Below are 25,467 nucleotides of genomic sequence, written 5' to 3' on the forward strand. Positions count from 1 at the left end.
GGCCACGCCCGCCTCGGCTCTCCCGGCGCCGCTCAGCCCAGCCCGCCGCCCCCGCCGCCTCTCAGGCCCGCGCTCCCGCTGCTCCCGCCGGGCCGCGTCGGGCTCCGCCGCATGGCGCCGCGCCGGAGCCCCCCGCCCGGCTGCCTTCCCCGCCCTCGCGCCCGCCGCCGCCGCCGCCGCCGCCTGCCTGCAAACGCCTCACGAGCCGCGTCGAAGGAGAGGGAGGGGCAGCGGCGGCGCCGCCGAGGCTGCTGTCAGTGTCGCGCGGGACGAGGGGCGCCTGCGCGCGGCGCGGGAGACGGCTGGGGGCGCGATCTGCGCAGGCGCAGCCCGTCCCCTCGTCCCCCGCTCTCGTCCGCCCGGCTGTAACCCACGACATGGGGGGGGGAGGGGAGGGAAGGGAAGGCCGGGCCAGTCCCGCGGGAGCAGCTCCGCCCCGGCCGCCGCCGGGACCCGAAGGGCTGCTCGCCCCGAGGCTGCGGCTGCTGGGAAAGAGGCGAGGGGGGCGCCGCCGGGTTTCTCGGCTCCTGAATGCCTTCCGGTGGGATTCTGCGCCGCCGCGGGAGGAGCCGCTTCTGCTGCCGGCCCTGCCCGTCCTTCCTGCCAGACCCTTCCTCGGAGGAGCGCCGGCAGCCCCCGCCGCTCCCTTTGCCAGCGCGACGCGTGGATGATCCGTTGGAGGTTCGGGGATTTTAAAAAGGCCTAAAAAGCCCCCCCCGCCCCCCCCTGGCTTTCTGGCAAGGCCGGGGGTGGAACTCGGGCGCTGCTTCTGCAGCCGCCGCTGCGGTTCAGCCCCCCGCGCCCCCCCCCCGGTAAGTGGCTCCCTTTGCTGATTGGGGACCGCCGACTGTGCCCTTCCCTCTGGGCCGACCGGGGCCGGCTTGCCGAGCCCAGGGCCGAGTTCCCCCGAAGGGAGCAGGTTGAACGGCAGGAGGCTCGTCGGGAAGGAAAGGCTGAAGCCGTGGAGGGATTTGTGGATCAAAAATAGCCAGCAAAGGCTACGCGTAGTTCCAGAGGGAGCCCGGGGAATGACTGGTGTGTGAGGGGAAGAGCGCGAACTGCCGCCGCATCAGATCCTTTCGCGGACTGGCCGCTGCATCGCGCATCAGAGCCAAGTCTGCAGTAAAGAATTAGGAAGCTGACTTCCCAGCCCTTTGGACTTCCGAGCCCTTCGGAGCAAGAGAACACCAGGGGAGCGGAAGCACCTCTGCACAGCCTCACTGTGGTCTAGCCACTTCCTGAAAGCAGCTTCAACACTCAACCAATGACTTCCTCGAGGGGGAAATGGCTTAATTAATCTCAGCAACACTCAAACCACAGTCATCATCCAGTGATAGTGACTGCAAAAGTTGGATCCCCACTGACAGGACCTTTGAGAGCCCTCTGCGCATCTTTGAAAAACAACTGTCAGTTTCCCCCTTAACAACAGCTGGGCAGAGGTCCTGCACCCCAGGGTCGTGCAGATGTTCACCTTCCATGCTCGGAAGCATCTTGATTTTGAAAATCAGTCATTTCCATTGGGAAAAACTTGGGAGAACTCTTGATGTAGAGGTAACTAACTTGCATCTGTGGGCATTTCCTCCTCTCTCACCAGTTTTAGCTCTACAAAAAAGTGGTTTTGTGGGAAAAAATGGAAAAGCCAGGTTAGAGAAACAGCTGTTGTGCTGGAGATACTTCCTTTGATTCCAGTCACCACCATCCCTTTACACGCACCCCCGACACATATTCTGACTCTCCTGCCTGGCCTACCAGTATTTCTTTCCACACACAAAAAAATGTGCCTACAAGTGATAAAGTCATTAAGCAAATCCAGGCATGGAGAGAAAAAGAAGAGAGCCATTCATTTTGGAAAGAGATTCCCCATTTTGCCCTGTTTGTTGTGAAAGTGCTTTCTTTCGATCAAAGCTTTGCACTTTTCTCTGAAGCGGTGGCACTTACTTGCAGAGGCCCTGCTGTCAACCAGAGGGTTTTACCCATGGAAAGAAGCCCCAGGGAGGAATGCTGCTAGGTGGTTCAGCCATGGAAAAGCCCCTGCTGGCCCTCACACACCCACTTTACAATCCGATTCTGTTGCTCCCTCTGGGAGGAAATTTCAAGGTATTTCTAGCAGGACTACCAGATTCTGCAACAGCTTTGTCCCCTATGCCATCCGTCTGGTAAACTCGCAAGATTCGTTTTTCTTGCTATGTATATGTATACACCCGAACTATGTGTCATAGAATATATTGTGGGTATATGCAAATACGTTTGTCATATTTATGTAATGTATATTGGAGGTAGTGACCCTTTGAGAGCTGTACACAACGAAATTTCATATTAAAGTATGGCGATTAGTGTACATTTAAAGTGACAAAAAGTTTACTCTATTCCTTGGTGGGATCTCCCATTTTCATCCTTTCCACTCAAAGAGAGGCAACACACCAAGAAATGTGGCTGAAAAATACCAGAATTTATTGGGCTGAAGTACATAGTTTCTCCAAATATAGACTATTATTGTGAGCCACTGAAATGTATTACACAGCTATGTAATTCCTTTAAATACATCTGTCCACAACTCTGGCCAAAAGAAGCACACAACCACTGGGGGGGGGGGATGGTTTGGGTCTGGCATTTAACCAAAGGGGGAGGGGATGCTAGGCTTCTGAACATCCATGGACCACAAGAGCACAAATTCCCAAGACAGGAAGGGACAGGTGGTCACCTTGGATTAGCCGGCTGTTCTCAGGTCACAGCCCCGTGTGAGTGGGCAGAGGGTGGATGCCCCCAGATCCAGGATCAATTACCTTCTGAGATATTGGTGTTCCCATTGTTGTGGGGTCCACATGGTTGTCAAGCAATCCCAGGCCATGTTGTTAACACACGAACAAGTCAACTGTTAAGGACTGGCAAGGCCGTGGCTCAGGACTCCTACATTCAGTGGGTCTTGCAGGATTCTCCTCGCAACGGAACCAAGGCACCTGTCCCCATTCCCCCCCCCCCATACGTCTTCTCTGCCAAAGCTCTCCTGCCCAGCAAACCACGCATTTCCATTCCCTCCTTTTCAGCATTGCCAAGAACAGGGCAACCGACACCGCCCCTTCAGATTCACCCTACCCCTTAGCCTCCAACTCAACACAACAGATGAGGTTTCCCCTTGTGCAGCCTATGGGTTCAATGCGTACTCCAAACTGGGCAAATCAAAAGTACACACGTTGCAGAAACTTTTCATTCCATGCGACTTGCAAAATATTGATGTGTGGAAGGAACGGCAGAAAGGATATGAGGGGAATCCAGCAAGCCTGAGAACAAAAGGCTAAGGGAAATATATATATTTAAAAAATTAAGGACATAAAGTAGGCAAGGAAGGAAAGGACATCCTGCTTCCTTGGGGAACAAGCCCCTTTCATTGAGGGAACGGGTGGTAAAAGCACTTCTTTCTGCAGAAACATTGCCCAGAAGAGAGCGCTGCTTCAGAGAGTTCGCCAAACAATTCAGGAAAAGCACACCAAGATGGGAAATCATTGCTGAGAAAAGGAGCTGACATACGGGGGGAGGGGGAGGAGCTGGCAGCCCAGGGCAGGCTGAGAGCTGCCCTTGGCAAATTTCTTATCAGGCCTCCTTGGCCAGCTGCTCCTTTGCTTTTTGTGTCGCAGCTCCTGCGAGTCAAAACTGGTTGTGTGCAAGAATCCTGTGCTCCTCAACTCCGTGCAATGCAGCCAGAGGTTACAAGGGTGGGGCACAGCTTGTGAGGGAGGGGCCATGTTTGCTTCCCCTGGTGGTCAGGAGGCCTTTGGGGCCTTCTGTCAGCGCTCTGGCCCTTCCTTCTTGCTTAGCATATGCAAGGCCTCTGCCAATTTTACCTCTCCTTGATACATTGCCTCTTTTTTAAGTAACAAAGATTAAATCGTGACAGGTATTCACAGTGCTTTATTCTCTTCCCTAGGCCCACCCAAGTTCCCTGCCATTATGACCCCAGCTGCTCACTCTGTGGCCCCCAGAAGGGCTAACAGACCTTGGCTTCTTGGACAGATAAGACATAAGCTCATTCATCAACCGGGGCGCAAGAGGGTCAACGCTGGCAGCCCGCTAGTGCTTCTTGTAGCGGTTCTTTGGCGTTTCCCCACAGCCTGTGGTGTCGCAGGAGAGGGCGCCAGGCTTCTTTCCCAGGCCGATGCTCCCAAGCAGGTCAGGCAGCTCGTGGGTGATGGCCCTCTCGATCTTCTCCAGGAAGCAGCCTCCCATGTAGGAGCACTGCTGCGCAAGCAGCTTGAAGCTGTGAATGGGGTTCACCCCGAAGAAGTCCTTGTAGGCCTCGCGGTTGGGCAGATCAAACTTGCTCACGTTGGTCTTGGCCAGGATTGTTTTAAAGATGTAGAACTTGTCTGGATCCTCCACGATGTCTCTGAAGACCAGCTCTCCATCACTGAAGAAAGTCATTTTGTCCTTATAGGTCTGCAAGTAGCGATCGACCAAGAGAGCGTGGATGCGAACCCGGATGGCGTGCTGGCGAATGAAGGCGATCTTGTTCTCCAGCCGGTTCTCAATCACCTGGTTCAGGTCTTCCAGAAGGGAGATCTCCTCCTTCGAGAAGAGGTCCTGGTGGGTTTCGGCTTGGTACTCCATGGGCCAAAAGGAGCTGACGTAAACCCGGGGGGGCTCAGTAACGTTAATGAGGGGGGCCAGGCTCCAGAACAAGGCGCCGTATACCCGCATGAGCTCTTGAGTAGCCAGGCTGTCCGCCTTGTTCAGAATGATCCTGATCTGGGACTCCCGCCCCTTCAGCTGGCGGAAAAGCATCTCCAGCTCCAGCCCCACGTCCAGTTTGGTTGGGTCAAACACCACGAAGATGAGATCGGCTCGATCGATGAACCATTGGCAGACATCATTGAACGGGTAGCCTGCAAGAGAAAAAGGAGAGAGAACTTCATGATCTTTGAAAGGAGGAGCCAAGCGCCACTTAGCTGTGGCTCCGTATCGTGGGAACAGGCCAGCGAAGGGCCCTGTCTCTGAGCGATTATTTGCTGGATGCAAGAAGGAGCACTTACAAAAGGAAAAAAATCATAGCAGGTGGATTAGCCAAATTGCAAAGTCTTGCAGGCAGTGGCTACGATGCTTAAATGTTTGATTCTTATTTTAGGTAAGCTTTGAAACAAGCTTTGAACATTAGGAGGGTCAGGGATACAAGTCTCCTCTGTTTGCTGTCTTCTAAACTGGCCCCAGTCCTGGCAGGGCCTTAAAGGCCCGTAAGTTGCTCGCATCCATTTCCAGACGGCCCAAACTGGTTCCTTCTTCTGAATTGAGCATCGCCTGCTTGACTCCTTTTTTGTGTTTTCTCTTTGTAAATAAAGCATTTGTTCTAAAATCTGAATGTTTTTGTTTGGGATTTTTTTCTATTAACAATTTTCATTATTTTTTCAATTCAGTTTAAGTAATATCGAATACGAATACAAATGACTGAAGCAACATCTTGCAACAATTGAGACAGAACCAGTTTATATAACAAAACCGCTTCAGTCTGGCCCTGGCCGAGCTATGAAACGTCTTTTCAGCAGTGGATTGGAATGGCTTTACGTAAAGGACAGCAGATGGGCAGTGGCTTAAGAGACGATCCCTCCCAGGATCTGGAAACGGAAGACACAGAACTGCACCTCGCTCCTGCTGCTTCCGGTTTTCAATGATGCCAGGGGTGTCCACAAAGGTGACCCTCTCCAAGAGCTTGTGAGGGATCTCGATTCCGATCAGCTTCTCCAGAAAGTTCTGCCCGAACTTCTCGAGGGGGGAGAACGAGCGGGCACTGTCAGCAGCCATCACAATCCCTTCGATGGTCTTGACTTTAGGGCCGTGCATGATGACGGTGAACTCGGAAGTGGTGGGTTCAGCCCCTGTCCAGGGGGAAAGGGAAGCAAGGCACAGGTCAGCTGCGGGCCCAGACGCTCCTTTGGAGACTGCTGCCTTGCAAGCAGGACCTCTAAGATGGGTCCCCAACCCCCGATCCGTGGACCAATACTGGGCCGCGGCATGCCAGCAACCGGGCCGCATAAACAAGCAAAGCAGGCAGCACACAAAACCACGCCCTTTCAGTCTGCGGAAAAACCTCTCTCCACATAACCGGTCCCTGGTGCCCAAAACGTTGGGGACCTCTGCTCTAAGAAACCTCCGCGGGGTTTTCAACTCAAAAAACTCGGTTGCCCATCTAGAACCCACTTAGGGTATTGAGCCCATTGTGTGTTTTGTTTTGTAGGCCATTCTCACAGTTTAGAAGCTAACCATCACCACATGCTTCATTTTCTGCCAGCTTCCCATAAACCCAGCATGATTTGTGGTTTGCAGGTCCAGGCTGGGGTCAGGAGAGCTGGGGGTGGGGAGAGAAAGATACATGTTGTGTAGGGTCTACTTTGGTTCCCCTGCCACAGTTTCTGGGGCTGGCATGAATTTGCCCACACCCCAAAAAAAGTTGTGTGGAAACCAAACATTCTGGCTAGTTAATTCAGTCTGCAAATGGAGCAACCTCCTGGATTGAGAACTGGCTCAGAGGGACAAAAAAAAGTGTGGTCTGAGGGCTGGGTGGAAAGAAGGGTCACTCCTGCTGCAAGTAATTGGATCCGGGCCAGAAGCCAGAAAGTTTTGAGTCTTTTGGGGGTCCTAGCTACCCACTAGGGGAGAGGGAGGAACCAGATGTCAGCAGGGCTTGGCTCACCCCACCCCGCTCCCAGGCAAAGGTCTTTTTGGCCAGGACAGAAGCAGAAGGGAATAGGGGCTCAGCCAACGCAGCTGGAGGAGAGCTGGGTGGGGAGGTGCTTCCTATTGTTGCCGGTATTCTTTAGGCTTTGCCAGCTCCGGCCAGCATGCACTTTTTTCCTGGATTGAACGCTCTGGCTAATCTGTGCAGGAGGTCAGCAGGCCATCAGGCTACCTGTATAGAGCTGATGGGGGGTGTCATCCAGCCCCAGAAGGTAGTTAATCATGGTGGACTTGCCAACGCTCCAGGGCCCCAAGAAGAGCACCATTGGCTTGGAAGTAATCTCTCCATCTGTGGAGGGAAGGAAAGAGCAGTGATTTGGAATAAAGCAGAGGCGGCCCTTCTGGCCTGACAGTCAGCCCTGCCTTATTTCCCTGGAGCTTCACTAGCCCCCCGTCCCCCGTCCGGCATCCTTGCCTTCCCTGGGGCAACTATTCCAGGCAGGGCGAAGGGCGCCACAGGCCCAACACTGAGGGAAAGTGAGGAAGGCTGGGGCTGCCCCATGGATAGAGACCCTCCTTCAGCTCTGCAGGAAGCATCTGCCATAACAGCCCTCTCCGCCCCTCCACGACTGGATGCTGGAGAGCCCCCAGCCCATGAACCTCCAGGAGAAGAAGGCTGGCCAGAGGGTGGAAGGGGCAGCCTTCCCTAGATCCCCTGAGCAAATCATTTGCATCTGCTGCCGGGAGCGTATTTTCATCAGGACGGCACTTCTGTCCCTCCCCAAGGAAAGCTCCCCTGTGCTGCATTTCAGAAAGGAAACTGGTGCGCCTGGCGCTCAGTTTCTGCATTATGACAAAAGCCTGCTGGGTGCTTCCAAACAATGCTGCAAATCCTCCCGCAGATGCCAGGGAAGAGGACCGTTGCTCCTTTGCCCAGGAAGGGCTGAGGTCAGAGCAGCACAGGGGCCTTGGCAGCCATGCAGTCCTCAAGCCATTGAATGGCCCCTTCCCAGTTTTCTTTCTCCCAAGCTTCCCATTGCTGCCACAAGACGTGTGTGTGTGTGTGTGTGTGTGTGTGTGTGTGTGTGTGTGCGCTCCCTGTCCTGTCCTTCACTTCCCTGGCTGCCAAGGAGGCAACAGTGGCACACACTCTCTTCCGCCACAAACAGGAAGGTGGCTGAGAACTGGAATGGGGAGCGGGATGGTGCCCTTTCCTGGGTCCAAGGAACGACTACCTGGCAGGACCTTTACTGACAGGACAGGCAGCTCTACCCACCTGTGGCTGAAGAGCCCAGAGTACGTCCAGGGTAAGCTGTGGGGCAGGAGAGGAGGGTTGGAGAAGAGAAAAAGGAACATGAGTAGGGAAGGTGGGAGGGGGAGGGTTAGTTTGGGGCAGAAAAGAACGAAAGCAGAGGTTGGCATTACAGGGAGCGCAAGGAGCCACCGAAGGGGCTCAGCTGCTCTCCCAGGAAGCCCCCATGGTTAGAGTTCATGCTGCAAGAAGGTGTGTCACCCCCACGGAGATCAACTGGAAACCCCGCTCCTTGGGAAGGATGAAGGGGGGGCACAGCCAATCCCAGAGCACCTGCAGCCCTTGCAACAGGGCCTGGTGGAACAGAAGCCAGGGGAGCCAAAGGCTGCTGTGCCCTGGAAAAGCTACACAGCTTTGTTTTAAAAGTTGGTTCCAAAGTTTATGTTGCACTGGCCCTGGGGAGCGGGCCAAGGCCATGGCTCCAAGGAGTGCTGGCAAGCCAGGCCAGGGGGTGCCGATCCCAGAGGGCACCAGCTTTGGGAAGGTGACCCCTCTGGCCATGGGGAGGCTTCAGCACACCTCCAGACTTGCAGAAATACAAGGACCCATGCAGAAGGGGGAAACTCCATGGTGAGGGGGGCATTTCAATCCTCCAAGCATGGGATTCTCCATGGAGGAGAGCCAGAAAAGCCAGGGCCTTGTGGGGGAAGCAGAGAAGTCCTCCCAGGATGCGTTACCTTGTGGCAACCCCACCTGCCCTTGTGCGTTCCTCATCCCGCTTTTTCCTAAAGCCTCTTCTTGCTCAGGCCCCTCCTCTAGCCCGACCCCACCCCTTGAAGCCAGACCCTTGCAGGCAGCACAACAGCCAGACCCACGGCCCGACAGCCTTACCTGTAATTTCATGCTGCCGAAGCTCATTGTACTTGTAGGACTGCTCCAAGGGCTTGATGGAGGAATGATAAATTTTTCTCAGCCGCTGCAGGATGGCTGCAAGAGAGAGGCGGGGAGAAGGAAAAGTCAGCCCAGCCCACTACTCTAGGGGCCTCGCGGGCCTGCCAGGCAGAGGGCAAATGCTACACCTGCACCTGATCCCTTTGCAGCCCCTCCATCGCACCTTTGGCCCTTTCCACTCTGCAGGGTGGAGCCTAGCATCATACAACTGTTGGGAGGCTGGGGGGGGGAAGAGCTGCCACCTGGTCCATTGTGCCCAAGGGCAATGCCTCGCCATGGCTTTCCTTGCAAGGGAAAAGATTAGCGGGCAAAGGTGGCACGGGCAGGCAGGGTGGAGACATGGGGTCTGTGTGCATGTGATTTAAATGTTTATATAGCTCCCTCATTGATCTGGATGGATCTAAGTCTGGTGGATAGCAAGCCGAAGGTAACATACAGTCAAATAACACTCTTAGAACAATAGCTGCAACTGACTCAAAGGTTTATGTATTATCCTGAGCCATGATGGTGCAGTGGTTAGAATGCAGTATTTGCAGGCTGATTCTGCCCACTGCTAGGAGTTTGATCCTAGTAATAGTAAGAAAGTTGAAAGTTGGAAGGGACCTTGGAGGTCATCGAATCCAACCCCCTACTCAGGCAGGAAACCCTACACCATTTCGGACAAATGGCTGTCCAGTCTCTTCTTAAAAAGTTCCTGCCTTCTATCCTTCTGGAGTCAGTAAAATGAGGGCCCAGATTGTTGGGGGCAAGATGCTGACTCTATAAACCACTCGGAGAATGCTGTAAAGCACTTTGGAGCAGTATATAAAGTGCTATTGCTATAACTATCCACAGCCTTTGGTGGAGTCTTTGCGGGGTCTTTCCTGCCCCGGCGTGGAGTCCTACTGCTACCTGAGTAGTCGTCTGCGGGTTTCTCTTCCTTCAGCTTCAGGGTGCTCTCGATGTGGGATCGATCCCTCCAGGCATTCTCCATCTCTTCTGCTGAAAGAGCAAAGGGGGTGTCTCAGCCCACAAGCAGCCAGAGGGAGAGCCACAGCCAACCCAACTTGCCAAAGGAAATAGAGATATTTTCAACATTGGGTTCATTCACAATTGAGTATACAGAGATTTTTCTTGTATGGAAAAAGTTCCTTCTTTTCTCCCCAACTTCTACTGGTGCAAAAGGCCCGGCCAGGGAGCAAAGTTCAGGCTTCCGCCTTTGATGATGGACACCTGTTGTTCTCAAAAGAGGAGCCAGAAGGGTTTCTGTGACTTTAGCAGCCAGAGGGAGAAAGGGAAGCAGAGGGCAAGCCTTTGAGAAGTGCCCCCAATGACAGCAGGATGGTCTGTCCTGTGCCTCCAAGCCCCAACTGGTGGGGGGGGGGGCTGATTGGCCCATCTTTGTGAGTCCAGGCAAGGACACCCATCTATCCCTCCAGGAAGGCCAATCCTGGCTACCCGGCCTTCTCAAGCCGCCAGCCTCAGGGGAGCCCTGGTCAGGGATGCTCTCTGTGGAAACTGGGTGTGTCTCCCAGGGTGGCTTCTCCTTCTGCAGCTCTTAACCGCCCACTGGCCACGATCTGGAGACACGCTGGCCTTAGCTGCACACACGGATGGAACAGGAAGGCCTTCCTTCTGACTTCCCACCCTCTCCCCACTGATGATGGCTGGTGTCCCCTTCGCACAGCACCAACTCCTACCTTCCAAGAACCACTCCTGACAGCCCCCACAGCTGAGACAGGCTGCCTTGCGTTCTGGTTTGGCCAAACCCACCAGTGGACAAAATCAGTTGCTGCCTCCTCAGGCAAGGTAGGACAGAAGACCACGGAAAGGAACTGCAGAGCTCAAAGGAACGAACTCAGATGTCTGAGTTGGGCAACCTCCTTTAGACAATGGGGCTCTAAAATCAAATTCTTTTTAGCCTCTAACCGCAGACAGTTTCTTCTGTGGAACTGCTTGCCTGGAGAGCTTGTGCCATTTTGCTGCTTCTTATGGTGATTAAAAAACAGCAACAAATGGAGGAATTCTTGCCTCAGGGCAGCTCCTTCACCTGGCCTTGCAAGCCCAGGATTGCAAGCCCGTCACTCAGAAAGGGCACATTCGTCATCTCTTGTCCAGGATCTAAAGGAGTTGGGGATACGTGTGGTTTAATAAGAGCCAAGATACAGGCCAGGTGTCCAGCAGAGGTGAGAAAGAACCAGAGAATCCTAGCATGGAAGGGACCAGGGGGATCCTTTCCAGAGCAGACCCCGAGGGCATTTGGCAGACAACCATCCGCCCAGATCCGAGAATGCCACGGCTTCTGGGACCAAATTCCCCAGGGCACTCAGGAACCCGATCCCGAGCGAGCCTCTCCATGCTTTGCCACACTGAGCTGAATGAGTGCCAAAGCCAGACGAAAGGAATGGGGATGGGGGAGACGAGGACAAAATGGAGGGCCCTGCATTCCAGGAGCTGCCTCGGGAGTCCAGACCAAGCCCCCCAAGTGCCTCCCTTGGCCTGGGAAAGTTTGGCTTAGAAAGAGGGATGACTGGCCAAGGCCTTTTTCTCCCTCCTGCCCCTCCCACGAGCCTGACCTCCCCTGCCTTCTTTGTTGGGATGTCAAAGAGGAAGAAGGCAGCTGGCACAGGGAAATGGGCACAGCCAAGAAGACCGATCTCCTGGCCAAAAAAGCCTGGTCTCTCCTGGAGGTGGCTATGCCTGGCTGGGTGGCAGCTCCATTTCCACTCCCCCACAGGGTGTCCTCCTTGACAGAGGGCCTTCAGCTTCATGCAGGCCACTGTATGGGGCTGCCCCCTTCAGAAAAAGACCCCGGAAGGTCATCTTCCTTGGACTCTGCCTCACTTGCTCCTTCCCCTTGGCAGCCCCTCTACCTGGCCCTCCTGCCCCACCTCTGCCTCCACTGCTGCACAGATACCACCTCTAGGTTGCTTTCTCTCTGTTGGAGGCGCCTTCACTTCAGAGGCCTTTGCACCTTCTACCCAGTTGCCATCTGGCTGCCCTTCACCAAGCCCCAGTCCTTCCATGGGACGCTGGGCAGCAGCTCCGCCTTCAGCCACTGTAGCTTGTTCTTTGCCCTCCGCATCTTTTGGATGCCCTGCCAGTTCCTTCGTGGCTCCTTCCTGCGCTGGATGGGCACCTGCTGCCACCTCTGACTCTCCTGATTCACGCATATCCTTCAGAACAGCACTGAACGCCTCCCAGGGTTTCTCTCTTGGTGAAGGATTGCCCAAGGGCCCTTCCCCAAAGCTGCCTTCCAAATTTTTATCCACATCAGGGGAATCAGTGAAATTATCTTCCAGCTGTGCCTGAAAAGAATGGAGGAGATCCTGAGAAACATCTTGGTTTCCTCCTGGGAGGACACCTTGGACATCTTCCACAGAAGGAGCCTCTGTCTTCGGGGGAACCATTTCTTCACTCTGCAAGCCCTCTACCCTAAGTGCAGAAACCGGCTCCAGCTCTCCCGAGCTACTTCCACCTTCTTCGTGACCAGCCATCCCCTGCTCTTGGCCCAGGACCTCCCCTAGCTCAGCCACATGTGCTCCATTTTCATTCAGATTGCCCCTTTCTGCGCTGTCCACCTCAGGGCCTGTATTGGTGGAGCCATCATCCTGAGGCTTCTCCTGGTTGCCTGAGAACTGGAGAGGGATTCCTGTCCCAGCAACTTGTCCATTGAGCAGCCTCTGCTTCTTCACTAGACTTGAGTCTCCAGGCAACAAGCCACCCTCAGCAAAGTTGGCAGAGTCTTCTGCGCCCTCCAAGGCAGAAACTTGCAGTTCTAGATAGTTAGAACATGATCAGTCAGTTTCACTTGTGCCTCAAATTGCAAATGTGCTTCTGCATGAAAAATGGAACTGGACTCAAAGGAGGCTGAAAAGGCACATTTTGAGGCTCTTCTAAATCCATTTCCAGTCCTGACCTGACCAGCAGGCTTAAAATCTAGCTTGCCTGGCCTGGTCATAGGTACAAACTCTGTGCCAACAGTTTTGCCAGGGTAGGTTCGGGAGGGTGAGCGTCCGTCTTGGATAACACACGTTGCTCTGAACCAGCCTCCCAGCCAGCACTGCAACAGCCCCTTCCAGTCTAGCAAGACAGTCAGTCAGTCAGACAGAGGGAGCAGCCCTGAGAGTCTTTTCAGGGGTCTTAGCTCACTTGAGGCCATCCCCTTGGGGTCTGGCCACCTTTTCCCACCTAACTGCCTTCCTGATTGTCTTCTACTAAACAGCCAAGCAGAATAAAAAGGGGAACCACAGGGATGTCAAGGAGAGCTTTGCCTGTCCAGATGGTTGGCTTGCAAAACTGCAATTAAGAAATCCTAACCATCTGAATAGACTAGCAGGGCTGGCACAGGCTAAAAAGCAACCATCTCGGCAAAACACTTTTTCTACCATGCAAACAGAGAAAGCAGCTCTGGAACGGACCTATTTCCCTCCTCCCCCCACCCAGGGTAGCGGAGGCAGCCTTTCTTCTCAAGTGGCGGGGCCTGCTTGAGAACCCCCCTCCTGATTGTGGCTCTCTTTGCCCACCTGCAGAAGCCACCTGAGGAATCCAGGGCAGCAAGGGCCTCTTTGCTGATCAGGAAAGCAAACGTGGCTGGATCTGCAAGCAGAAAGATGCCAGGGGGGCTTTCCTCCATCGCTCCTGGAGAAAGGGATCCCCAAAGGAGGCCAACTGGCTGAGGGGCAGCCGAGATGTTGCTGTCCCTGCTGCTTTGTGGGCTCCGAGCCAGGCCTGCCAGCTGAAGAGGGGTTGGCCAGTCGCCCGGGAGGGAAGCTAATGTGCCCTGTCTAGGCTTCCGACTGTCCCTTGGCCTTTAGCAAAGGAAACCAGGCAAGGACTCCCTCTGTGGTGGTTCCAACAGAAACAGCAAGATCTCGAGGCATAATCTCTCCCCCCTCACCTGACCCTCAGGTAGACAGCCAGGTCCTACCTGCGAGGAATCTCATCACCTACATGCGAACCCAGAGAGGAAGGGCACGACAGACCGGTGGTGTTGAAGTGCACCAAAAAGCCCAGAGGGGCCCAGCAGGGGAAGGCGAGGGGAGCTTGGTCCTTGTGCTCAGGGCTTCCTGGGAGGAAAAGATCCCAATGGGTCCAGGACCCTGCCTCTGCTCCTGGGAGGAAAGGGGGCTGGAGGCTTCGCTGCCTTGAAGAAGGTGGGCTTTGGGGGCTTCTCCATCTTTCAGCCGAACCCTCTTCTCTTGCACGCTGGGCAATCTGTGGAGGAGCTTCCCGAGCGGGACCCAGTCGTGCCTCGGCTCCGCTGCCCGTGCCAAAAAGCCAGGCAGGGTCTTTGGTCATGCAGCAGAGAAGCCCAAGCGCTACCGCAGGGGGCTGAAGGGCAGGGGGCAGGTGGCCTCCAGGGCTTATGCAAGCAACCTCCAAACTGGCCACCTATATCAAGCACCAAATTGTGCTGATCTGCAGATAGGTGGGAGGGAGGGCCACGGTGTGGCAAAGGGGCCGAAGGTGTGGAGCTTAGCACCAGCAGCTTCCTCACTGCACTATAAATACCACCAGCTCTTGGAGGGGCAGTGGGGAAAGTCACTCTTGGGAGAAGCCCAGAGCCAAGAAACTCCCTCCCACCCACCCACCCACCCTGCCAGCCAGCTGCAAACAAATTTGCAAGCATGGCAGGCTGCAAGGAGCCCACAAGGCCTATTCTGAGGAGGGGAAAGTGAGGGAGGAGAGCCTGCCACAACAGCCTACAAGCCAGCCACAATCCGGCCTGCCCTGGCCTCTCCTGGGTGTTGGGCAGAGGGCCAAGGGAGCCATGGTTTCCCAGGAGAGGGAGGAGGCTAACTGCCAGGACTGGGCAGGCTCCCCTCCCTGAAATGAGGGGGGAGTCATTCCCTGAATACAGGGGAGGAGGAGGAGAGATAGAGATACATCCGCTCCAGAAGTCCCCAGAGATGCAGGAGAGGGGGCTGCAGCCCATGACAGCTAGCTGGCCACTGGGGCACCGTCTCTGGCTCCTGGGGCTCCTGGTGTAAGGCATCCCTGGTCAGCTCTGTTTTCTGGCCATATCATTCCCACTCGGAACCAGGCCTGGGAAAGGAGCTGCGGCGTCTGGCTCCTGCACCCAGGACCCCAACCTGGTGGGCTCTGCAGGGTCCTTCACCGGGGGCCTTGTCAGCCGGCCAAGCAGGCCTTAGGCAAGGTGGCGGCTGAGGGCAACCAGCTCTGCCGACACAAAGCCAAGAGCCCATCCCAAGAAGGGGTCCAGGCTGCCTCCCTGCTTAGCCTCAGGGGCACTCTGTCTTCAGAACTGCCTGATGGGCAGCATGGAATTGGAGCCCCCCTTGGCTTGCAGCAAAAGGTCTGCCCGCTGCCCTGGGAAGGCTCAGGAAGTCAGCGGCTCAGAGCTGTGGAGGAGGAGGAGGCAGCGTCATGCTGGCTCAGGCTGAGGGCTGCAGCTGCCTCGCGCTTGGTCAGCCTTAAGAGTGCCAGTTGCAGGACGTAACCCAAAGGGACAAGGAAGCACCAGCAGGGGTGAGCAAATTGCATGGTAGTCAAGCAAGCTGGCCTGAGGGAGGAGTCGTCCCAAGAGGAGAAGCAGCTAGGTAGGAGGGCCCTCACGCCAAGAGTGATCTTTCGACTTTTCCCCTGAGCAAGCCACTGCCCCCAGGGACCCTCCCCCAGCTGAACCCCCATGGCCGGAGAAGGAGGGGGCGCGAGGCTCCTGCTGGCCAAAGCGGCGCCGGAGCGGCAGGATTCGCTTCAGGGACCGGCCGGGCAGCCCACCTAGCCCGTCTCAAGGGTGCCCTCTGGTGGCCAGATTGAGAAGAACGTGACGGCCGCGCCAAAGGGCAGAGAAGGGCCGTTCCGCTTTTCCTTTGCGCCTGTTTTTCTGGCCTTTGGCCGAGGAGACAAAGGGGCCAGGTCCCTGTCCCCGCGTGCCTGTTTTGGGTGGGTGGGTGTGCAATAGGAAGGGGTCGAGCGAAGCCCCCAGTGCACTATTGTGGGAAGCGAGAAGCCCTGCCCCATCTCCCCCCCCCCCCCCCTGGTCCTCCCGGCTGCTCAGTTTGGAGACTTTTCGGAGTTCCTTTAGGGTTCCCCGGGGCCAAGCAAGGTCCCTGCCAGCTGAGGCCCTGGCAAGTGGCCCGGCTGAGTGAGAGCGTCTACGGAGGAGACCCAGCCTCCTCCTCCCCCTCCCGCCAGCCTCCTGGCCCAGAGCTCCAGTGGGCACTTCCTGCTTTGCAGCCACCAGCCCAAGGGTTGCCCTCCCTCCTCCCAAGCAGATGCCAACCAGAGGTAACACAGCTGGCAAAACTGCCAAGAAAAGCAAGTCCCCCCCCCCCGAAAGTGGGTCAGCGCAGCAGGGGAAAGGGAAATGCTTCATACTCCGTCTGGAGCTCCTGAAGAGAGCCAGGCGGGAAGCAACTGGTCAAGTACTTGGCCAGGCCTGGCAGCCTTTCGCCTTCACCTTTCTCTCCTTTGAGCTCACTCAGAGACACAACACTTTTCTCCCACACCTCCCCAGGTGCACGCCCGACCATGGCATTCATTCAGACCTGCTTCCACTACTGGGACAAGGAGGACACAGCTAAAGCCCTGTGAGCAACCACTCAATGCATCCAAAAAATGATTTTCCAGGTCATAGAATGCCCCCCCCCCCAGCGTTGGTGCTAGTTCTGCACTGCTCCTGTGAGAAAAGGAACACGGGAGTTCTAGATGAAGCTCTGGGCACCAGTTAGAGCCCACCCTCGGTTACCATGTGTCCCCATCCAGGGGTGGGAGAGATTCCCCCTCTTCTGGGAGGTACATCATGGAAACTCAAAAAGGGGAGCAAGCCCCCTTGTTCCCAGACCCTTGGGTGTCCTGCTGCTGGGAAGGAAGGAAAAGGAAAGGGAAGGAGGGAGGAGGAGGAGGAAAGGAGCCCCCAGCCCTGCTTGTCCATCTCCTTTTGTCCTGGGAATGATAAAAGATGGCCGTAAAAGGCTACGGCTGGTCCAGAGGGCCTGTGACAGTGTGAGAAGGCAGCAGGTGAGCCGATGAGGGCAGCGGGGAAGGCGGGAGGGCTCCAGAAACTTCAGGGCTCCAGTTACACGCCTGTTTCCATACTTAGCTCCGGGAGGCAGCTGGGAGGCAGCGCCCAGCCAGCACAACCAAATTAACTCAAGGGCACCCAAGGGGAAGGCGTCAGATGCCACATAGTTCTGCCCAGGGCCCCCGAACGGGCAGCGGAAAACCCAGGTGGGAGGGGCAGCCTGGGGCCCTTAAGACACAGGGGATCCCTGGGGAAACAGGTCCCCAAGTGCTGAGCAGAGGAACAGGGGGCTCCCAGCATGGCACCTACAGATCACCCAGCCCAGCTGCTCTTCCTCCGGCTCCCCTCAGCCCTGCCGCTGCTCTCCCCATTTGCCCCAAGGCTGCTAGCCCCATGTTGCCTGCCATGGTCCTGGCAAGTTGGCCCTCCCCATGAGCTCTGGCCTTCGGACAGGGGACCCTACCTGCCGCCCCGAGGAGTACAACTGGTGCCAGGCAGAAACAGAAGAGCCTCAGTGCTGCCATGCTGGCTGCCAGGAGCCTTCTCCCCTTCTTCCGCACTATTTATACTGGGGCAGGTTCCTGAGAAGCAGATGGCCGCTTGCCCGGAGGGCCCACACAGGCGATGGTGCCGGTGCTGGACTGCTGGAGGCCCCTCCCCACCCAGCCTCTTCACCAACCTCCGTCAGTCCCCCCTCAGAGGCAGCTGCCGCTAAGGGGAGAGAAGAGGAGGGGCATTACAGCAGCTGCTGCCCAGGGCTGAGCCTGGAGCCAAGGTCCCAGAGGATGGGAGGGGAACAGGGGGAGGAGGGGCAGGGATCAGCTCTTGCTGCCCAGGGCCTCGGCAGCAGCAGAACCTCTCCTGTACTGGCACAGTGTTCTCAGGTGACCTGTATGGCCACAGGGGAGCTGGGCAGCCCCCACAGCCTGCAAAATGCACAGGGCCTCAAAAGAGCTGTGTACGAAGCTGGTAGCCTTTGGAGCAAGAACAGCAGATTGGTGAGCACAAGACAAAGGGCACGGCCTTGTCACAAGAGACCCCGGCAATATGTGCTTTCAGGGGTCAGCATAACGCTGGGTCTGGGCACCAGCAGCCCCATGCCAAAAAGTTGCCACCCGGCCTTCGGAAAAGGCAGTACTCTCTGGAGGGGCAAGGCGGGGGAGACTTGAGCTGCCCCGAAGATTGAAGAGACCCCATGAAGTAGTCGGCTTCCATGCTTCTCCTTTTGGAAGTGGGGAGGAATTAACTTAGACCCCAGGCCACGTGATGCAACTATGTTCTAGGCCAGGGGGGCAAAACCCATCCCACCACCATCCCCTTGGTCCACAAAGGGGAGGGGCAAGCACAAGCTCCCTCTGCTGGGCATCACAGAAACTGCAAGCAAGGGAAGTGAAGGCAGGCGCTGGGATCTAAATTCTAGAACATTGAGAAGGGGGGGGGGTCCATGGTCCCCTCCTCATATAGTTCCTGGCATGGCCTGTGCTGATGGTCTGCAGTGCTTATAATGAACCTTATTCCTTTTCTGTAACACAGAGTTGAAGCCACTCCCACAAATTTCTTGCCTGTCCCCCAACATTAGCAAAAGTCTAATCAAAACATATAAAAAACAAAGTACAAACTTTATTTTGTTTCTTTACAAAGGCACAAGCCTCATTTTTCCACTTTCTTAACAAAATATAATAGCATCTCAATGAACACAAAGACCTGAAACTTGTAAAAAAAAAAAGAACAAAAAACAACCCATATAAAAAATATGAAAGAACAAAGGAACAGCTGTGGCTGGGGGGAACCTACTAAAAGCAACCAGCACAAAATAGTCCTGGCCAAGACCTCTGTCCAAATTGGGGGGGGGGAGACAGGGAGGCACAGAATGCAACGACAGCAACCGTCACGGAGCAGAACCGCTCTTCGCGGACCCAGTCAACCCATGGAACGGATTTAAGTGCTTCCAAGAACGAAACCCCCCCGAGGAGAGGCCGGGGGTCAATGCTCTCTCCCAGACTCTGAAAAGGCCCCAAGCCTGAACCAGCTCCCAAGAATGGAGGGGACCAAAAGGTGTGCGAGGAGGGCCAGTGAGGCAGAGACAACCCTGAGGCCTACCGACACCAACCTTCTCCCTGGAGCTTTTAGAGGGCTGCAGGAGTCCCTTCGCCCCTCCGAGGGCCAGGAGCAAGGCCGAAGAGGGGCAAGACCCCACAGCTGGAGGCGCCAGAGGAAATCCATCCTTTAAGCCAGGAGCCGTGGACTGCCATGTGCCGGGAGAGCCTGACTGTTTGCAGCTTGCCAACCCCCCGCCTCAGCTGCTTCAAACTGGACAGCCCGATTTCCAGCTCATCCCCATCCTAATGCTCCCACTTACAGTATTGGAAGGTCACAAAATAGACCCAAATGTTGTGGTATTTTGTAAAAATTTCAGCATATTTCCTGAAGTCCCCTCGCCCCCACCCTGCTCGCCCTCCCGCTGCCAGGCAGAGGTCAGGGCATCCCGGCCTTGCTGTGTTCCATGGAATCGTCGTCTTCCGCCTCCAGGTCAGAGGCCGTGTCCGAGTTCGAGGGGTCCAGGCTGTTCCGGGCAGGGGTCACAATGACTGCACCCCGGCGCTGCTCTTCCTCCTCCAGCAGCTGCTTTTCCCGAGTCCCCTCGATGTGCTGGATCGCCTGGGGGGAAGACGGCAGAGTAAATGCCAGCAGGCTCTTTGCCCCAGGACTGACCGGGAGTCTCCTGCTGGGCTCTTCCTGCCCTGAGATGGGCTGCCTGCTGCTTGGGGCAAGCCTTCTCGGTGGACATGTCTGGGCCCTGCAGAGACCAAGAGGACAGCGCCCGTTTCCCTACTCAGCTTGGAGGGACCCATCAGGGCAAAACAGTGTGCCAAGTCTGGCCAAACAAGGCTGCAGATTCCGAACAGGAAGGGCAAGGCCCTGGTCCTGGGCTGCCACCCGTACGGATGCCAGCTTCAAAGGGAACTTCCCCGGAGGCCCCCCTCTCCTCCAAGGGGCTCAAGTGTCTTTCTGTAGCCAGGCCAGGGAGGGGGTGTGTGTGCAACCAGGGGCGCTGTTCTTGGGGAGCACCGAAGCAGAGCTCTACAGTGAGGCTGGTAGCTACTCTTGGGGGCATCTGCCAGGGCCTGTCCCATGCCCAGGGAGCAGCCCACTTCCCAGCCTCTCTGAAGGAGGAGGCCAAGGACCCCTTCCTTTCTGCTCTCACCTGAACAATCGTGTCCAGGTTCTGCCTGGACGTAGAGATAGTGTTGATCACTGAGGAGGGGCCCATGGTTACCACGGTGACATGATGCGAAGGCGGAGGCGGTGCAGGAACAATCACTGTTGGGTGCTGGGTGGGTGCCGGGGGGCCATGCGCAGGCAGGAGCTGGCGAGGAGAAAGACACCTGGCACACCGCACCAACCGCACAGGACAGCGGGGCTCCCGTACCAGAAGGCCATCCTGGGCCTGAGCCAGACACACGGGAAGGCCCTTGGAGAGCTCGGGCCCTGCCGTGCCCCGGTGGATCCGAGAACCCTCCCTGACCCCAGAAGCCCTGAGCCACACCTGGAGCGCCAACGATGAAGCACCCCCCCCCTTTCCAGGGCCACAAAAACCTAGAAGTGCGTGAGTGGAGAGGAGGGAGGGAGGGGGCAGAAGTCTCTGTAAATGCTTCTGAACCAACAAGATGGGTGCTGTAGCCACCTTCAGCCCTTCGGTGAGACCTGCTTTTGGGCACAGCCATCTTAGATGGGTACCCCGACTTTGTTTTCCTCACCAAGGATATGCCACCCTCCCCTGTGCATCTGCTAGGGACATTTGGGGCAGTGCTGCGGCTTCCTGTTGCCGATGGCGTGGAAACGGCGCAACCCTGTTTGCAAAGGGCCAGGAGGGAGACTGACTTGAGGCCACGCGCTCACCCTGCCAAAGCTCAGGTGCCTCTGGCTGCTGTGGCCTCACCTGTTCCTGCTGCTGGAGCTGCACCTGTTGGGCAATCACCTTCAGCTTCTCCGGGTACAAGTGGGCCTCCAAAGAGCGTACCTATCAGCCGGCCAGAGAAAGACTTGTCACCTTCCACAATGGGCAAGGAGGCTTTGGGTGCAGAAGGGGCCTCTGGCTGTTTGCCCTGGCCCCTGGCCCCTGGCCCCCTGCCTGCCCTGGGGGGCATTTGTTTGCTAGTGCACTGCCCAGAAAATGCTCTGTGAGCCAGCCGCCAGACCCGCAGGGCACACCTGCTCTTCCAGCATCATTCGGACCGAGCGTTCCTTGTCCAGCTGCTGCCGGAGCTCGATCATCTCCCTGCGCAGGTCCTCGGCCTTCTCGTCCTCCCAGATGTCTGGCGACCCAATGCCTTCATCCTTGTCCTCTGCTCGCCGCCGCTTTGGGGAGGATCCACTGAACTCCTGCCAGGAAGGCCCAGATTGAAGGGGGTGAGTGCAGAGGCCATGGGGAAAAGACCCCCCCCCCAGTCAAGGCCTCCCTGGTGCCCACCTGGATGAAGCGCTTGAGCTGAGCGTTCTGCTGCAGCAGCCGTGTCTTCTCCTGCTCCAGAGAAAATATGTACTCCGCCGTCTGCTGAAGGATCGCTGCCTGGCCAGAGGAGACAGAGAACTCCAGAGGGTACAGACCTGCCCCCCTCAAAAGGACAAGGCTGCTCCTCGGTCAGCCCCTTCTCCCCTGCTCAACCAGCTTCCCCTGGGGAAACCCCTTCCCTGCTCTGCTCCCAGAGGTCCCACGTATCATCATGGCTTTCAGCAGCTGGCTGCACCCCATTGTTCCCCAGGGAACAGCCTCCTCTCCCTTTCTCCGGCTTGGGTCCCCCCTTTTAGCTACAGTATTCAACCTGCGGAGGTTCCTTAGCCCATCACCCCCCCATCTTCTTTTCTAAGCACGATGCCCCAAGGCCTTTGCTCCCCAATCCTGGTGGGTGGACCCCCACCTGCCATTAGGGCCTGGCAGGGACTTGCTTGACCCCCTGCCAACCGCGCTACTGGGGCTTTGCTGGCAGCCTCCAATCAGTGGGGAGATTTAGATTCTCACCTTGCTGAGCTTCTCCCCGTCCGTGTGTGGGATGAGAGTTTTCAGGGACTGAAACCCCGCATTGATACTCTGCATACGCCGTCGCTCGTTGCTGTTAGCGATCTCCCTGCGTATCCGTCGCTCCTGGTCCCTCTGCGTCTCTGGGGTCAGGGGGATGTTGGCCAGGCTGCAGCAGGCGAGCCCAGGTTAGGGATGGGGCCCTCAAGACTCCCCCAGTCAGTGACCAGCCCTACTGCCCAGCAGCATGTTCCAGCCAGTTGCCCAAGCTGCCTGCACTATGGCCTCTCTTGTCCACCCCTGACTAGCTCCCTCCCAAGGGGGGCTCCTTAGGATCCGTTCGCTCATTGTAGCCCAGAGTCCATCCGCAGCTCCACAGCACACCAGTCTGTGGTGCCAAAGAAGTTTCTCTCTGATAGCTGCTTCGGAGATGCCCTGCAATCCAGGGAGGAGCAGACCCCTCCCTCAGGAAGGCAAACAGAGCAGCTCTGCCTTGAAATAACCCAGAGGGTCTGTGAGAGAGTGGGGTGTGCTGATGCATGCTGTGGTCTGTTGTCACAGTGAGGCTTTCAAAGAACCTCAACAAACTGCGCTGCTTAAGCATCTTCCAATCCATTTTATGTCCCTGACCATTTCCAGGCTACACTTGACCCTCCTGTTGAGCTAAAATCAAGTAGCAGCAGCAGCACAAGTAAAACAGCATTTCCACACTAAGGAAGCCCAGAGTGGGCCCAATTCACCCTGAACTTCACCCACGATCACCCAGGGGAGATGGGAGCAGGGTCAGCCTGACGCATCAGTGGATTTTTGCACAACGGGAAAGATGGTCCGGTCACTTGGTCGTGTGATGCGTCGGGCATGCCTGCGCTCGGGGCCAGCCACGGACCAAGGGACACCCACCGCGCGCTTCCGCGCGGAAAAGCCAGCGAGCACGGCGGGGCCCTCACGGGAAAAGGCCGCCTCGTATGCCGGCGGGGATGGGGCGGCGAGCAGAAGCGGGGAAGAGCCGTTGCCCGGGACGGCTCGGATCGGGGCCCCCTCGGAGCGGCCCGAAGAGGCGCCCGTGGCCTGCCCCGGCCCCGTGCAGCGCCCCACATGGAGGCCGCCTTCCAGCCCAGCTGGCGGGGGGCGGACACGCCGAGGGGGCCGCGCCGCCGAGCCCGCTCTTCCCGCACCGCCGGGCGGGCTGCCGCGCACAAAGAGCGGCGCCCGGCCGGCACATGCGGCGGTTGCGGGCAGCCTTTGTGCGAGGCGGCGCGGCGCGGCGTGGCCGGCCGAGCCCGGCACTACATGTCCCGGCAGCCCGCGGCGGCAAGGCCCGCCCCTTCGGAGGCTGCACAGTCACGGCCAGGCCCGGCCGCCGCGCTGCCAGTAAACACGCGGCGGGCTGGGAGAGGCCCGGCGGGGCGCGCGGAGTCGCAGGGCCCGGGGCGAAGCGGGATCCGCCGCCCCCTCTCCCCCCGCCGTCCGCCCCCGTACCCTCAGGGGCCGGCCGGACCGGAGCGTCGCTACCCGCCGCGCTCCGGCAAACAGACCCACGTGCTCGGCCGCCGCCATCCCCGTCCCTCCCGCGCTCCGCGGCCGCGGCGGCGCCGGCGCTGCAGCCCGCCCGGCCCGGCCCAGCCCAGCCCAGCCCCCGTACCCACCTGCACAGCCCGCCGATCACCTCCTTCTCGGTCTTCCTGAAGTGCTGCAGCGGGGGCACCTTCTGCGCGGGCACCACGAAGTACTCCATGCCCGGCCGGGATNCCGGCCCGGCCCGAGCGCTGCGCTGACCGGGCGCTGGGAAATTTGTTCGGCCAAAGCAAGGCTTCTCCAGGGGCACCTGGTTTGGCTCTGCAGCCGCCTGCCTCGCTTCGGAGCTCTTGGCGGCGTGGAAGGGGCGAGGAACGCCCCCCAGGTGGGGAATGCCGCCTCCGAGGGGGACGAAGTGGCCGAGTCCCCTCCTGCCCTACCAAGGGCCATGCGCTCCGGAGGCGAGGAGGAAGAGCCCGGCTTCTCCCGGCCAGGCTGGGGTTGCTGCCCTGCTCCCCAAAGCGGCTGCCAGAGCCGAGCATCTCCAGGAGGAAGGGGCGAGAAATGTGGGGAGCCTTTGGTGCGCCCTGACTGACTGCCCCCCGGGGGCCTGCCTGGTTCAGCCCTAAGGCTGTGGCGGAGGACAGCCAGGGGCTGCAGAGTCAGGCCAGCTGCTCCTGGAGAAGCCTTGATTTGGCCAAATAGGGATGCTGGGAGTTGTAGTCCCACACAGCTGATTGGACATGGACCTCTGCCTTGACTGGAACTTGCAATAGGGGTCAATTTCCATGCAATTTATGCAACCAGCTTAAGGAGTGGGCCAGGCCAAGCCCCATCAAATTTATTGTGCTGGGCAAATCAAGCACTGGAGTGGCCTCCAAGCACTGCCCCCAAAGCCAGCCACTTGCTGGAAGGGCTGGAGAAGCTTCACTACACGCTGCCTGCTTGCTGGTGGCTGGCCCTTGATGTACCAGGCAATGCCTGCCCTGGGGCTACCCTCCTTGCTGAGGGATTACCTGATCCCCTTCTCATGGGCTTCTTTAGCCTGGCAGTCTTATGCTCTGGCCACATGGTGGATGGAGCTGGCCACAGGGGTCCCTCTTGACTTCAACTGCTACAGAGTGCTCACCGCTCAGCCTTCCACTGCCACCTTCTCCCCCCCCCCAGGGAAGAAGTGACCAAAGGCACCTTCTGGCCAGGCTCCCACAAAACACGAAGCCAAGGTGAATTAAGCTTCCTTCTAACTTGTATGACCCAGCACTTTGATTACCTTTACACTAACCAAGGCAAACTATCTCAGTGCTGTAGGAAGAGATACCTACCGACTCCCACCATTCTGGCTGGTTTCATGCCATATGCTTTGTCAAATTGGCCAATGCGAAGCAAAGCCCAAGTGTCACCATTATGGCTGGGTGCAGTTTAAGTCTTAGTGCTGGCCTGGGGAGGGCACCCAGCCCATGCAGGCAGAGGAGTGTGGTCTTGGTCACTAGAAAAGCCGATGGGGGAACTGGCTCTGCCAGCATTGGTGCCTCTTCCTTCCTGAAGTGATTGTCCAGAGAAGATACAAGGAAGGGAAGGCTGGGCTATGGGCCTGAAGGGGAGACGAACTTGCAGCTGGAGTACTCTTGGATTCAGTCTGAGCCTGTGTGCAACAGCAACAGCACTGGATCTAACCAGGGTGGCGTTATCTGGTTAGCCTCTGCGGCAGAATCTGAACCGTTAGTCGTAGTCAAGACAATTGCCCACGATGGGAGACTGGAGATTGAAAGTTTCGTATCTTGCTGAAATGGCAAAGATTTCGGCTTATTTGAAGAACCATTCGAACGAACAATTTTTATCAATATGGAGAAGATGGATTGTTTATATTCAAAAGAAACACAGAGTGGTAGAATATAATTTAGGTTTCTAGATTTTTTTAAGTTTGTTTACTCTTTCTAGCCTTTCTTGTAGATTAAGATACTTTGTGGAGTTAGAGATATTAGTATTTGTTTACTTTTATATGAATATTATCCTGGGATTAGGTTTGTGAAGTCCGGGGGGGGTGGGGGGTTTTTTGATTGGTTATTGTGTTTACTTATGATTGTTTTTTATGATGGAAAAAAA

General features: G+C 57.0%; 2 protein-coding genes across 6 annotated transcripts; both read right to left on the reverse strand.

The window, feature by feature from the left end:
- Window positions 1-3,886: 3,886 nt before the first annotated feature.
- Window positions 3,887-17,445, reverse strand: SRL (sarcalumenin). 5 transcript variants are annotated; one of them, XM_015811965.1, is made up of 8 exons: window positions 17,296-17,445; window positions 11,763-12,620; window positions 9,755-9,841; window positions 8,804-8,899; window positions 7,937-7,972; window positions 6,893-7,009; window positions 5,628-5,861; window positions 3,887-4,877 (listed from the first exon to the last, which is right to left on the reverse strand). In XM_015811965.1, exons 1-8 carry the CDS (start codon window positions 17,354-17,356, stop codon window positions 4,066-4,068), a joined length of 2,301 nt encoding a protein of 766 aa, XP_015667451.1. In that variant the 5' UTR covers window positions 17,357-17,445; the 3' UTR covers window positions 3,887-4,065. The 5 variants fall into 5 exon arrangements, with proteins under 5 accessions (XP_015667451.1, XP_029139185.1, XP_029139184.1 ...); XM_029283352.1 differs by lacking the exon at window positions 11,763-12,620; XM_029283351.1 differs by lacking the exon at window positions 11,763-12,620 and having other exon boundaries at window positions 9,755-9,844.
- Window positions 17,446-19,307: 1,862 nt separating this feature from the next.
- Window positions 19,308-23,584, reverse strand: TFAP4 (transcription factor AP-4). The gene is made up of 7 exons (XM_029283341.1): window positions 23,496-23,584; window positions 21,853-22,018; window positions 21,304-21,402; window positions 21,045-21,215; window positions 20,711-20,853; window positions 20,038-20,218; window positions 19,308-19,490 (listed from the first exon to the last, which is right to left on the reverse strand). Exons 1-7 carry the CDS (start codon window positions 23,582-23,584, stop codon window positions 19,308-19,310), a joined length of 1,032 nt encoding a protein of 343 aa, XP_029139174.1.
- Between the last annotated feature and the right edge of the window lie 1,883 nt (window positions 23,585-25,467).

Source organism: Protobothrops mucrosquamatus, unplaced genomic scaffold (assembly GCF_001527695.2).
Source record: "Protobothrops mucrosquamatus isolate PMUCROS unplaced genomic scaffold, P.Mucros_1.0 scaffold60, whole genome shotgun sequence".
Classification (NCBI taxonomy): Eukaryota; Metazoa; Chordata; class Lepidosauria; order Squamata; family Viperidae; genus Protobothrops; species Protobothrops mucrosquamatus.